Source organism: Antedon mediterranea, chromosome 8 (assembly GCF_964355755.1).
Source record: "Antedon mediterranea chromosome 8, ecAntMedi1.1, whole genome shotgun sequence".
Lineage (NCBI taxonomy): Eukaryota > Metazoa > Echinodermata > Crinoidea > Comatulida > Antedonidae > Antedon > Antedon mediterranea.
The window spans coordinates 640,773-656,920 of NC_092677.1; the positions used below are offsets into that span (position 1 = coordinate 640,773).

The following is a 16,148-nucleotide window of genomic DNA, read 5'->3' on the forward strand; positions in this document are numbered from 1 at the left end:
CATTTATAATATTCCATGTTTTTTTTTTATTTCCTTTAGTATTGTTAAAAACATTTTCATAATATGATTTCTTTGCCTTTTTGCATGTACGCATAAATGACTTATTAAACTCTTTATAAATATCCTTATTTTTAGACGAGGGATGTTTTATAAATTTGTTGTACAACACATGTTTTCTTTTGCTAGACTTTAAGAGTCTTGAGCTCATCCATGGTTGTTTGAACTTTTTATACTTTTTGTGATTTTCTTGAACTTTTTTTTTTTCAAGTTTTTATTATATAATTTTTTGAAAGTGTTGATAAAAGCATTGTAAGCATCATCAGCGTTTGTCCTTACATATACATCAGCCCAATCAACAGGTAATAAGTCATTATATAGTTTATTTATATTTCTTTCGTTTATTGCATATTTATGAGGTTCTATATTACCGGTTTTTACTTTAATATGTTTGTCGGGCACGGAGTGGATAATTTGGTATACCGGTAAATGATCAGATATGTCTGAGATTAGTATACCAGATAACATTTGTTCAGAAAGTGTATTGGAGAAAATGTTATCAATTAATGAAGATGTGTTGTTTTGTATTCTAGTGGGTCTTGAAATCGATGGGTAGTAGGAATGCGACATCATTACTTCTAGAAAATTATTTACAAAATCAGTCGATGCATGCTTAAGTAAATTAATGTTAAACACGAACTTGTGTTATCAATAGACGTAAATTGTTTCCTTCCACTAATATAGTTTCTAAACCATTTAAGAGCCGTGCCTGTTATGCCATAGTGTTCCAATTTTTTAAGAAGTATATCATGGTTGATGGTGTCAAACGCTTTTGACAAATCAATAAATATTCCGATGGTATTTTTTTTCTTATCAAGCGCATCGGTTATTCGTTCAACCAGATCTATAACGGCCATAAATCAGTTTATTACTTCCAGTATACATGTGGATTCTTTCTATATATATTATAGCAAAAGTATGAATACATATAATATAAAACAGGCTATGTGTGTACACTTGCACACACCAACACAAATGCATAATATATGCATCTATATTTTATGAGTGAAGCATTTTAAGTTCTGTAATTCGATAAAATGTCTCTTTTTACATATTTTTTTAGTATTTTATAATTTTTGTTAACAATATCTAAGTGATTTCTACAGAGCTCGTTCCATAGTTTCGGTCCGTGAATACTGATAAAATGTTGACCAGACGTTAACCTAGAGTATGGTAGTTTTACGCTACAAATATTTCGAAGATTATGGGTAGTATTTTCGTTTCTTTTGAATATCATTTGGATTCGTCTGGGTAAAACATTGCTTTTAATCTGGGCCATGAAACCTAGGACGGTAACTCTGTTGATATCTTGTATGTTAAGTATATTTAATTGCTTAAACAGTGGCTCAGAATGTTGCCATGGCTTTTTAAATAAAATTATTCTAGCAGCCTTTTTCTGGAGTTTAAGAAGGGATTCTAGTGTACTATCATATGTACTGCCCCAAATAATGTTTCCATACTGAAGGTGCGGTAGAATTAATGTATTATACAAATTTGTTAAAATATAATTAGGAAAAAAATGTCTAGTTTTTATCAATATTCCAATAGACCTAGCGGTTTTTTTGCTAATAAGCCTTATATGATTTTTCCAGCAAAGGTTCTCATTTATTACAACCCCAAGAAATGTTAAATTTTTTTGTTGTTCTAAAGTAATGTTATTCATTTTCAATTCAATGTTGGTTGTAATAATACGCCTTTGGGCAGTTTTAAAGATTACGTAATTTGTTTTGCTGGTGTTTAATAAAAGTTTATTAGCTTTGAACCACATATTAATTCTATCTAGTTCCACATTCATAGTGTTTGCCAATGCGTTCAGGTTTTTTCCACACTTGAATCCTGTTGTATCATCGGCAAAGCTAATTAATTCAATTTGTGTACTTGAGTTACATATATCGTTTACATATACAAGAAACAACAAAGGTCCCAAAACGGACCCTTGTGGAACACCAATACTAGTCTCCGTAATATTAGACGAAGTACCATTTATAAAAACATATTGCTTTCGTGATTTTAAGTAGTTACTGAACCATTTTAGTGTAACACCTCTTATACCATAGTGGAATAGCTTGTTCAGTAATATACTGTGGTCAATAATATCAAATGTCTTTGACAGATCCATAAATGTGGCAATTACGAACTCTTTGTTTTCAAATGCCTTTAGTATTTTGTGGATCAGATCAATTATAGCGTGGGAGGTTGAATGATTGTTTCGGAAGCCGTATTGCCAATCATTTAGTATATTGTAAGTTTTAAAGTAATTATACAATCTGGAATGGACTATCTTTTCAAAGATTTTAGAGAAAATTGGTAGTAGTGATATCGGGCGATAATTCGAGGCTAAATGACGGTCCCCTTTTTTGTATATGGGAATTACTTTTGCAATTTTTATCTGTTCCGGTATTGAGCCGGAGTGAAGAGATACGTTAAATATATAAGTCAAGGGCTTTACAATAGCATCACCAACTGCCTTGACTAACTTTGGTGAAATATCATCAAAACCAGGTGTTTTGTTTGCATCAAGTGATTGAATCACTTTTAACACTTCCTCCTCATTTACATGGTAGAAAAACATAGAGTTACTTTGCCTGTTTAGCAGGTAATCAGAGTATTGTGCCGTTGATGGCTCAATACTGTCCCGTACCTTGAGACCAACATTAATAAAATAATCGTTAATGTGGTTTGCAATAGGCTCACAACCCTCTATGAGTTTGTCACCAGATGTAAAAGTGGATGGAACATTATTTTTGCCTCCACCTGGATTTATAATATCATTTATAATATTCCATGTTTTTTTTTTTATTTCCTTTAGTATTGTTAAAAACATTTTCATAATATGATTTCTTTGCCTTTTTGCATGTACGCATAAATGACTTATTAAACTCTTTATAAATATCCTTATTTTTAGACGAGGGATGTTTTATAAATTTGTTGTACAACACATGTTTTCTTTTGCTAGACTTTAAGAGTCTTGAGCTCATCCATGGTTGTTTGAACTTTTTATACTTTTTGTGATTTTCTTGAACTTTTTTTTTTTCAAGTTTTTATTATATAATTTTTTGAAAGTGTTGATAAAAGCATTGTAAGCATCATCAGCGTTTGTCCTTACATATACATCAGCCCAATCAACAGGTAATAAGTCATTATATAGTTTATTTATATTTCTTTCGTTTATTGCATATTTATGAGGTTCTATATTACCGGTTTTTACTTTAATATGTTTGTCGGGCACGGAGTGGATAATTTGGTATACCGGTAAATGATCAGATATGTCTGAGATTAGTATACCAGATAACATTTGTTCAGAAAGTGTATTGGAGAAAATGTTATCAATTAATGAAGATGTGTTGTTTTGTATTCTAGTGGGTCTTGAAATCGATGGGTAGTAGGAATGCGACATCATTACTTCTAGAAAATTATTTACAAAATCAGTCGATGCATGCTTAAGTAAATTAATGTTAAACACGAACTTGTGTTATCAATAGACGTAAATTGTTTCCTTCCACTAATATAGTTTCTAAACCATTTAAGAGCCGTGCCTGTTATGCCATAGTGTTCCAATTTTTTAAGAAGTATATCATGGTTGATGGTGTCAAACGCTTTTGACAAATCAATAAATATTCCGATGGTATTTTTTTTCTTATCAAGCGCATCGGTTATTCGTTCAACCAGATCTATAACGGCCATAAATCAGTTTATTACTTCCAGTATACATGTGGATTCTTTCTATATATATTATAGCAAAAGTATGAATACATATAATATAAAACAGGCTATGTGTGTACACTTGCACACACCAACACAAATGCATAATATATGCATCTATATTTTATGAGTGAAGCATTTTAAGTTCTGTAATTCGATAAAATGTCTCTTTTTACATATTTTTTTAGTATTTTATAATTTTTGTTAACAATATCTAAGTGATTTCTACAGAGCTCGTTCCATAGTTTCGGTCCGTGAATACTGATAAAATGTTGACCAGACGTTAACCTAGAGTATGGTAGTTTTACGCTACAAATATTTCGAAGATTATGGGTAGTATTTTCGTTTCTTTTGAATATCATTTGGATTCGTTTGGGTAAAACATTGCTTTTAATCTGGGCCATGAAACCTAGGACGGTAACTCTGTTGATATCTTGTATGTTAAGTATATTTAATTGCTTAAACAGTGGCTCAGAATGTTGCCATGGCTTTTTAAATAAAATTATTCTAGCAGCCTTTTTCTGGAGTTTAAGAAGGGATTCTAGTGTACTATCATATGTACTGCCCCAAATAATGTTTCCATACTGAAGGTGCGGTAGAATTAATGTATTATACAAATTTGTTAAAATATAATTAGGAAAAAAATGTCTAGTTTTTATCAATATTCCAATAGACCTAGCGGTTTTTTTGCTAATAAGCCTTATATGATTTTTCCAGCAAAGGTTCTCATTTATTACAACCCCAAGAAATGTTAAATTTTTTTGTTGTTCTAAAGTAATGTTATTCATTTTCAATTCAATGTTGGTTGTAATAATACGCCTTTGGGCAGTTTTAAAGATTACGTAATTTGTTTTGCTGGTGTTTAATAAAAGTTTATTAGCTTTGAACCACATATTAATTCTATCTAGTTCCACATTCATAGTGTTTGCCAATGCGTTCAGGTTTTTTCCACACTTGAATCCTGTTGTATCATCGGCAAAGCTAATTAATTCAATTTGTGTACTTGAGTTACATATATCGTTTACATATACAAGAAACAACAAAGGTCCCAAAACGGACCCTTGTGGAACACCAATACTAGTCTCCGTAATATTAGACGAAGTACCATTTATAAAAACATATTGCTTTCGTGATTTTAAGTAGTTACTGAACCATTTTAGTGTAACACCTCTTATACCATAGTGGAATAGCTTGTTCAGTAATATACTGTGGTCAATAATATCAAATGTCTTTGACAGATCCATAAATGTGGCAATTACGAACTCTTTGTTTTCAAATGCCTTTAGTATTTTGTGGATCAGATCAATTATAGCGTGGGAGGTTGAATGATTGTTTCGGAAGCCGTATTGCCAATCATTTAGTATATTGTAAGTTTTAAAGTAATTATACAATCTGGAATGGACTATCTTTTCAAAGATTTTAGAGAAAATTGGTAGTAGTGATATCGGGCGATAATTCGAGGCTAAATGACGGTCCCCTTTTTTGTATATGGGAATTACTTTTGCAATTTTTATCTGTTCCGGTATTGAGCCGGAGTGAAGAGATACGTTAAATATATAAGTCAAGGGCTTTACAATAGCATCACCAACTGCCTTGACTAACTTTGGTGAAATATCATCAAAACCAGGTGTTTTGTTTGCATCAAGTGATTGAATCACTTTTAACACTTCCTCCTCATTTACATGGTAGAAAAACATAGAGTTACTTTGCCTGTTTAGCAGGTAATCAGAGTATTGTGCCGTTGATGGCTCAATACTGTCCCGTACCTTGAGACCAACATTAATAAAATAATCGTTAATGTGGTTTGCAATAGGCTCACAACCCTCTATGAGTTTGTCACCAGATGTAAAAGTGGATGGAACATTATTTTTGCCTCCACCTGGATTTATAATATCATTTATAATATTCCATGTTTTTTTTTTTATTTCCTTTAGTATTGTTAAAAACATTTTCATAATATGATTTCTTTGCCTTTTTGCATGTACGCATAAATGACTTATTAAACTCTTTATAAATATCCTTATTTTTAGACGAGGGATGTTTTATAAATTTGTTGTACAACACATGTTTTCTTTTGCTAGACTTTAAGAGTCTTGAGCTCATCCATGGTTGTTTGAACTTTTTATACTTTTTGTGATTTTCTTGAACTTTTTTTTTTTCAAGTTTTTATTATATAATTTTTTGAAAGTGTTGATAAAAGCATTGTAAGCATCATCAGCGTTTGTCCTTACATATACATCAGCCCAATCAACAGGTAATAAGTCATTATATAGTTTATTTATATTTCTTTCGTTTATTGCATATTTATGAGGTTCTATATTACCGGTTTTTACTTTAATATGTTTGTCGGGCACGGAGTGGATAATTTGGTATACCGGTAAATGATCAGATATGTCTAAGATTAGTATACCAGATAACATTTGTTCAGAAAGTGTATTGGAGAAAATGTTATCAATTAATGAAGATGTGTTGTTTTGTATTCTAGTGGGTCTTGAAATCGATGGGTAGTAGGAATGCGACATCATTACTTCTAGAAAATTATTTACAAAATCAGTCGATGCATGCTTAAGTAAATTAATGTTAAACACGAACTTGTGTTATCAATAGACGTAAATTGTTTCCTTCCACTAATATAGTTTCTAAACCATTTAAGGGCCGTGCCTGTTATGCCATAGTGTTCCAATTTTTTAAGAAGTATATCATGGTTGATGGTGTCAAACGCTTTTGACAAATCAATAAATATTCCGATGGTATTTTTTTTCTTATCAAGCGCATCGGTTATTCGTTCAACCAGATCTATAACGGCCATAAAAGTAGAACTGTTTTTTCTGAAACCATATTGTGCATTATTAAGGATGTTAAACTTTGTGATATAATTATTTACTCTAATTTGAACAATTTTTTCAAGAATTTTTGAAGCGGTAGGCAGAATAGAGATCGGCCTATAATTACTGACGTCACTTTTATTGCCAGATTTAAAAATTGGAACTACTCTAGCTACTTTCATACTATCAGGGACCATGCCTGTCTCAAGAGAGAGGTTAAAGATATGTACAAGAGGAGATGCCACAGCAGCAATAATATGTTTTAGAATGCGATTACTTAAGTTATCAACACCTTCTGAATTTGAATTTTTGATTTGACTAACTATTTCAATGACCTCTTCTTCATTCGTAGGATTGAAAAATATGGATTGGGATTGACTCTCTTTCATATATTGTTTAAAGTCAGAATTGTTTACATTTGGTATTTTGTTTGCTAATTCATTTCCAATGTTGGAGAAGAAGTTATTAAAAGCGTCAGACATACCTTTTGGATCACATACCAAAGTTTTATTACTATGGTTAATTACCTCATTTGGCTTAACACTCGATTTTTTTCTATTTAGAACTTCATTTAAAACTGTCCATGTTTGCTTTGAATCGTGTCGAGCTGCATCCAGTTTTTTGGAATGATATTGTTTTTTTCCGAATTCTAATTAAATGAGTTAATTTATTTTTTTACTTTTTATATATATTTTTTAATAATTGTGTTGGGTTTTTAAGGTATTTTTTATAAAGTTTATTTTTCCTTTTTATTGAAATCAAAATTCCTGTTGTGATCCATGGTTTTTTCTTTGTATTACCATTTGGCTTATTACTTTTTGTAGGTATGTTATGATCTTTGAGATTGGATAGTTTTTTAATAAATAGGTTATATGTTGTATTGGTATCTGTGCATAAATATAGTTCACCCCAATCCTCATTAGAAATAGCAATAAGCAAGTTATTTAATGTTGTATCATTAATTATTTTTTGTTTTGTAATTGGAGCTTGTGTGTTAGTATTTAATGACAAGTGTGTTGTCATGAAAATGGGTAAATGATCGGTAATGTCAGTGACTATTACTCCACAATGCGAAATTTTATCATCATTTGTAATAATATTATCTAAAACTGTAGCAGAAGACGATGTTATTCTGGTGGGTAAGTTGATTAATGGATTAAAAGATGTTGAGTAAATAATGTTTGTGAATTCCTGTGTTGTTTTTTGAATGTCATATTTTAATAAGTCTTGATTAAAATCTTCTAAGATATAGCAGTTTTTGTTTTCGCGATTAAGTTTATGTAAGATTTCTTCCAGATCAGAGTTAAATGAGTTTACGTTTGAATTTGGTGGTCGATACAACATACCTACAATAGTATTTTTGCCGTTTGTGTTTATTATTTCTAGAAAAAGTGAATCAATAGAGTTATCATTAAATACAAAATCATCACGTGTTACGGTGTTGATTTGTTCTTTTAAATATAGACAAACTCCACCACCGACTCTACCTTCTCTATTACAAGTGTACATATTGTATCCATTGATATTTAATAAGTCAATTGGCGTGTTCTTATTTATCCAGGTTTCCGAGAAACCAAGTACATCAAACGCACGACCTATGGTATCTAACATAATGCTAATTTCGTCGAAGTGTTTTGGAAGACTACGTGCATTCATGTGTAACGTTGTAAAGATACCATCGTTATCAATTTGCGCCTGTAGCTCATTTAGTTGTGTTGGAGTGAAATATTTGCATAAACCAGCCTCGTCACTTTCAAAGCAATCTAAGGAATGTGTAGGACTCGATTTATTTTCATATTGAGTCGTGCTCATAAAGTAGTATTGGAAAAGAACAAAATACAATCAATTCACCAAAGCTGTTAAGCAAAATGGCGTTCAAATAAATGACTAAAAACCGGCAGGTTAGCAATACAATAATAAAAAAAAAACAATTTACAATAAAAAGAATCACAATAAAGCACACACACCAAACAGTTAATGCAGTCTATAATGTATACAATAGTTAAAATTCTGGTTTCAGGGCAAAAACAAGAAATCTCACAATTTCACATTTAATGTACTACCACACGGTAAATTAGGTGGAATGCAGTTTGTTGAGATCGGAAAATTTTGTTACGACAATCTTCTTATTATTCTTAGTTAGTACATGTATGCGTCCATCTTGGGTCCAGACTGCGGTCAAGGCGGAATTATGCTGGGTTTTGATGGTTCTTAACAATTTCATCCTTTTCATTGTTAGGTTCTCGTGTATAAAGGTATCGGTACCTTTCAGTTTTCTTTTTGCTTTATAAACTTCATTTCTTTTATTGTATTGAGCGAACTTCACAATAACTCCCCGGGGCTTGCCGTTACTTGGTTTCTTGGGGCCTAGTCTGTGACTCCTATCAATGTCATTATGATTCACCGTAAGGTTCATCTTAGAACTAAATAATTGTGTAACAATATTATCGGTATTCTCACCTACTTTCTCCTCCAGTCCGTGTATCACCAAACAGTTCCTCCTGGAATATTGTTCACTTTCATCCAGTGATTCCCTAATGTCCTCGATTTCCTGTTCCATTTTCTTCATGCGATCATTCGACTCGTCAAGTTCAAATCTAAGAGCATCCATAGTGGCTTTACTAACAATTTGCATAATATGCTCAGCCAGTTGGTCCTTGATCATCGATGTTATTTGTTTCGCTAAGTTATCCAATATGTCCGATTTGCCATCAAATAAGAGTTTCAATTCAGATTGGATAATGCCAGCGATTTCCTTAGAGTCTATGTCGCAATTGGACTTATCTAACTTATTTTCAAGGCAAGGGATGCCTTTTCCTTCAGCCTCTTTTTGGTTACGACGTGGCCTGGCTGCAGGCTAATCGTCCCTCTGTCCTCCCTTTGGCTTACCACCGCCCATGTTGCGGGCAAATAAAACACTGAAATCGAGTAAACAAAATTGAACAATGAACAATAGTAAACGTAGGTTGCGACTATGTGTAACAATGCATTCAGCTTGTGTGACACGTGAAATGTTTGATTTCCAGGAGCGAGTATTCGACACGTCTTACTCGCATCGCTTCTCGATTATTTCTCGAAATAACTCATCTAAATAACTTGGAAATGTGCTACACCATATTATGTTGCAATAATTTAATACTGGTTCAATGAGTGATTTGTATATTGTCCAGAGAGCATAGGTTGGTAAAAAATGTCTTACTTTATATAGTATGCCTACATATCGAGATATTTTCCTAGCTGTAACATTGATGTGGTTCTTATATGTGAGAAATTCATCAATATGTACTCCAAGGAATTTAGTCGATTTAACTCTTTCTATTCTTTTATTGTTGACATAAATATTTACATTCTCTAAATTACTTGGATTTTGCTGATTGCGGAAAATTATGTAATTAGTTTTTTTAACGTTGATTGATAGTTTATTGCACATGAACCAATCCGAAACATTTTTTAGTTCACCATTAACTAGTTCTATGAGCGTATCCAAGTTTTCGTGAGATGCAGATATGTTTGTGTCGTCAGCAAATAAAACAAAAAATAACGAGTTTGAGCAATTAAATACATCGTTAATGTACAAAATAAAAAGTAGAGGCCCCAGAATTGAACCCTGTGGTACACCGCAATTTATATCCATCAAACACGAACTTGTGTTATCAATAGACGTAAATTGTTTCCTTCCACTAATATAGTTTCTAAACCATTTAAGGGCCGTCCTCTTATGCCATAGTGTTCCAATTTTTTAAGAAGTATATCATGGTTGATGGTGTCAAACGCTTTTGACAAGTCAATGAATATTCCGATGGTATTTTTTTTTTTACAAGCGCATCGGTTATTCGTTCAACCAGATCTATAACGGCCATAAAAGTAGAACTGTTTTTTCTGAAACCATATTGTGCATTATTAAGGATGATAAACTTTGTGATATAATTATTTACTCTAATTTGAACAATTTTTTCAAGAATTTTTGAAGCGGTAGGCAGAATAGAGATCGGCCTATAATTACTGACGTCACTTTTATTGCCAGATTTAAAAATTGGAACTACTCTAGCTACTTTCATACTATCAGGGACCATGCCTGTCTCAAGAGAGAGGTTAAAGATATGTACAAGAGGAGATGCCACAGCAGCAATAATATGTTTTAGAATGCGATTACTTAAGTTATCAACACCTTCTGAATTTGAATTTTTGATTTGACTAACTATTTCAATGACCTCTTCTTCATTCGTAGGATTGAAAAATATGGATTGGGATTGACTCTCTTTCATATATTGTTTAAAGTCAGAATTGTTTACATTTGGTAATTTGTTTGCTAATTTACAAATTCAATAATGTTACAGTAATTTTAAATTGTATGATAACTTGAAATGTTATTGTAACTTTACATTTTTTTAATAATTGTCTTTTTATGAAATGTATTTTTGTAACTGTAATTGTATTATCGAGGACCCCAATGATCATCTTTTGGTGAACGGGCTACCCTCATTAAAAATGAATAAAAAACGTACGATTCATTACTTAACCTCTCAAGGTGTAGTTATTTGTTCGTGTCTATATTTATAAGGCATTTGAATTAGCATGAGATACTTGAGTTATTGTTGCTGTTGCATTTGCCTACTGATAGGTGACAGTATTTGGATTACAATATATAAAATACTTCCTTGATAGGGATGGACTTAATATTTTGTGTAAATGACGACTAAATGGGTGCAAACTTTGTGTACGGTGCAAGAGTATTTGTAATAAACGTTCGGTAAACAATTCTGTGCAGTCGTAAAGAGCGGTTCATTTGTCACTTCCGGCATCGATAGGTCTAAATTAAATTTGTTATTTTATGGCAATGAAACAATTATGAGTTGGGAGAGGAGTTAAGTTTTGTCAACGAAATATACTAGACGGCCGCCGGATCATCAAACATAAGGTATGTCATTACTATAGAACTTCGCCCGAGAGCTGGTATCCCAAACTCTCATTTTGATATTCCATTACTGATAAAACCTCTATACCATACTCTCTCGATCCCGGTGGAAATGTAGTTTATAAACTTTCCAGTACAATTCTAGCAATGTTGATACCGGCCTTCCCCAATGGATACATTTTCCCTCCTCTCTCTGCTGATATACATTAGCTGTTTCCTTTATAGGGATGGACTTATTTTGTGCAAATGACGACCAAATTAGTGCGAACTTTGTGTACGGTCTAAAGTATTTTGTTTTTAAACTTACGTTTTAAAATTCTTTATAGTACTAAAGAACGGTTTATTGCCGCTTCCGGCATCGACAAACATACATGTAAATTTATGAAAGAATTATGAATTGGACCCGGGACTTTCCCCACTAAATTCTTAATTGTGTCTAGTCACGTGTAGTGGCATGATAATACAATCCTGTACTACCTATTGAAATGGGGTTGTAATGTGGTTAAAACACTGTATTTGTTGGACAATGAAATGTATTAGGTAAATTATCTAAACATCGTTAAACATTCTTTCCATTTACGATAGGTAGCCTACACGAGTAATTGAATTGTGGATAATGTTATCAAAGAAGGATATTTATTTGCATCTTTTTCTTTTATGCTGTAAGTAATCTAATATGGTTCTATTTGTGCTTTGTTTTTTTTTTTATTTTGTAAAATTACAAAGTTATTATAATACTGGAATACTTCTTCATTTTCTACATTGTTTTCTGCCTTTGATATTTTATTCGGACCCCAATGGAAACTAATTCTTTTTCTTAGGATTAATTGGGTTGTCCTGAATTCATCATCAAATGTTTCTCCTTTGTTTTCTCTCTTATGTTTTTTCATTTGACTGTTTTTATGTATGATATTTTTGATGTTTGGATTAAAAAAAAAACAAACAATATCATTCTGTACAGTAGTATAAAACACTTAAAAGTAAAAACAATCCCATTATTGTTTGATCATGTTCTATTACTTTTTTGTTTAACAAATTCAGTCTTACGAAAATATGTTGCTGTAACAGTGACTGTTGATGACATAGATGTAGCTGAAGGATCTGAAGCAAGAATAACATGTAACATTGTACCAGCTAGCAGTGGAGCTGTTCCTGTTGTAACATGGTATAATGTTACCAATGGGGCAAATGATTTAATAGCAGCTTATCAAGGTGGATTTGGAACAATAGAACCAGGTTACATTGACAGATTTAGTGTTGAAAATGACATTACTCTTGTAATTACCAACACTCTCAGAATTGACAGTGGAACATATCAATGTAGTGTCAATTTAGTTGGAGATAGTCCATCAGTTGATGATGATATATGCACACTGACTGTAAATTGTGAGTACAGTAACTCCTTAATTAGGTGTGGTACATAACTTGAGTCTTATAATTCTCATAAATTGAAATGCTGTTTGTCAATAGGATAGGACGGTCAAAGGTTTAAAGAGGAATCCTAGTTTAAAATTTCTCTTATCGTTCCAGTCCTTAACAGTGTATTAAGTGAAGACAAAAAAGGATAGGCCTATGTTGATAGAAGATTAAACAATATTGCTTTTACTCAATAACTTACTGTTTTCTTTAAATTTTACCAAATATAGCCTAATAATATGAATTATCCTTAAATTTTATAGATTTAGATAAACCCGAAATGAACTTTTTGACACTTGTAACTGAAGGAGATGAAGTTGTCATGACCTGTGTTGTGGATTCGAGTCCAGAAGCTATGTGCAACTTTATAAAAGATGGTGACGTACTACCACATGATGGTTCATGTACGTTTACAATTCCATCAGCCAGTCGTGCTGATGATGGAAGTTATGAGTGCGAGGCGGATAATGGTGTTGGTAACAAACAAAAAAGTGACAATAGAAACCTAGAGGTACAATGTAAGTAGTTTGTGATGATTTGATGTTAAGGTAAAATGATGATCAGATCTAAGTTTATAATTCTAAAATACACTAAAATGGGCCGCCATGTGTGCTAATTAATGTAGGATTGCAAATGCCAATAAATAGATATCTACAATGTAGGCCTACACGTTTAAAAGAATGGTGACATGACATAATTGTCACGTGGTGATTAAAATACATCAACAATCCGTTAATCGCAGTAGCGAGTGGGACGCGGAAAAATGTTTATTTACCAAGACCAAATCTTATATAGGCGACATGGGTTACGTTACGGTTTAAACAAGGTTTAAACAAATTATTAATGTTATAGGTTTAAAACTGAACAATTAAACACACGACTTTTGGTTTTCAGATAAACCTGATAAGGATATTGCAAATGATCAGACTGTTCCTCCTGGTGAGACTTTTACAATAACATCTACTGTAACAGCTAATCCTTCTGACGTCACTTATTTGTGGACTACTGATCTTCCTGGGAATGAAGATTCTGTCAACTATCGACCAACATTTACACTGAAAGTATCGGAAACAGAGGTTGATGGCACTATTTATTTAGTAAATATAACAGTTACAAACATCATTGGATCAACAACGGATTCAGCTAATATCACAATATCTGGTAAGATTTTAAATGAAATGATATCCATGAGAAATATTTTAGCTTTATCTACTGGATACAACTGTGAATACCAGTGATTCTGAGATTGATCTAAATGTTATCTGCTAGCTTCATTTTTGGTATTAGGTGTTAACTTCATCAATTCATTTTTGTAAAATATTAAAGCAAACGATGGATGGACTGGAATTGCATTTAACATGAGCAAGATTTATACAATAGTAGTTTAACTATAGATTGTTCATTAAAATACAATTAAGTAGTTGATGTATCGATTTGTTAACTATAAGTAATAATTATTTTAATTGCATAGCAAGTATTACTAATAATTGAGGTAATTTATACTGTACAAACGACTTAAACATAAAAACAGTCGTTTAGGAGTATGGAAATGTATACTACTGTATTATGCTATGGATGTATTAGTTCCTTCAACTTAGTTCATTTAAATTTTTCCTAAAACTATTTCAGTAATTATGACTGTTGTTATGAGTTCTTTATTTAATTATAAATGTCATTTCATATTAATGTTTGTGTTAAGGTACAGAGTAACAATTTATATTTTCCATGATCAACTGCAATGCAATTAAAAAAAAACACCCAGTTTTTAATTAGAATATAAAAATCACCATATTAAGCACAAGTAAGATAACCATTATGAGATCATGCCACTGATGCGCTGAGCTAGCAGGCCTATTACAAACTTGTTTCATTTAGTTGATGAGCGTTTGCGTGTTTTCGGTTAAAAAGAGCATTAAGTCAACAGTTTCAGTCAAAACCACGTCTATACCAATTACAAGTAAGCGTCGTTTAAATAATGAATTTGTGTTTTAGATATTCAGTACTGGAGTTTCATACAAACGACATTGGCTCATATTCTAAAATATCAGATTTTACTACAATTTAATTTCAATATCAATATACACCCGTTATGTTTACATATTGAAATAAACAAATCATATAAAATACATTGATAGATTAGGACTGTAATATGCTAACAAAAAACATTTTCCTTCAGAGACAACAGCCGAGTCATGTAATGATACTACGGGTCTGACCATCGGGATGTTCTTTGTTGGCATCATACTTGGTGTCTTAGGATTTTACATTGCAGAAATTACTCACAACAAGATAAAGAAGGTTGGTAAAATGCAGTATGAATATTATACTTATATAACCATTATAATTTTCGAACTATTCATGCTGACAGTGGCAAAAATAATTCAATTGATGGACTACATTCTACTAAAATAAATTTCCAACATTATTGCACAAAATATAATTGAAAAACATACAGTAGTGTATACAGAGTAATAATAACTTTATATTAATCTAATAGAAGGCACTGTCAAAGGAACAAGACGCAGACAAAAGGAAACAAGATGTAAGTATCGATACAATCTATAAAGAGGACAAACCAACGACTGGTAATCCGATTGAAAATATTATGATTGTGCATACTATATTTTAGTTACTTTTAGTACGATTACCACAAGTTATTGTATTGTGACTTTATTGCTTATTTACTACATTGTATAATAGTTTCTTATGTTAGCAATCCTTTGCTTTTTAACAGACTTACATGGATTATGGAGGAGACACTGGCGAGCAAAACCAAACCTATCAAGATTTACAACATAAAGTAGAAGAGTCAGCTTATGTTAATGTTAAGGCTGGGAATAAGCAAAAGGGAAAAGTATGAACTATTAAGAAATGAACTAAAAGCATAAATCAATAGATATAAGCTTTTAAGGACTGTGTTTAATAAAGTAAATGTAAATGTATGTATAGCGCATTCCACAAACTATGCCGTCTTTTGTTTATATTGTTATCTTTATTTGCTACATTTTATATTCACAAATTCAATAATGTTACAGTAATTTTAAATTGTATGATAACTTGAAATGTTATTGTAACTTTACATTTTTTTAATAATTGTCTTTTTATGAAATGTATTTTTGTAACTGTAATTGTATTATCGAGGACCCCAATGATCATCTTTTGGTGAACGGGCTACCCTCATTAAAAATGAATAAAAAACGTACGATTCATTACTTAACCTCTCAATGTGTAGT

At 31.8% G+C, this 16,148-nt stretch overlaps 1 protein-coding gene across 1 annotated transcript; it reads left to right on the plus strand.

The window, feature by feature from the left end:
* Positions 1–11,263: 11,263 nt before the first annotated feature.
* Positions 11,264–16,108, plus strand: LOC140056974 (cell adhesion molecule CEACAM6-like). Its single transcript, XM_072102504.1, has 8 exons — positions 11,264–11,502; positions 12,085–12,161; positions 12,541–12,885; positions 13,179–13,433; positions 13,810–14,076; positions 15,092–15,213; positions 15,413–15,457; positions 15,650–16,108. The coding sequence occupies exons 2-8, from the start codon at positions 12,116–12,118 to the stop codon at positions 15,773–15,775; spliced, it is 1,206 nt and encodes a 401-aa protein (XP_071958605.1). The 5' UTR covers positions 11,264–11,502; positions 12,085–12,115; the 3' UTR covers positions 15,776–16,108.
* Positions 16,109–16,148: the final 40 nt, after the last annotated feature.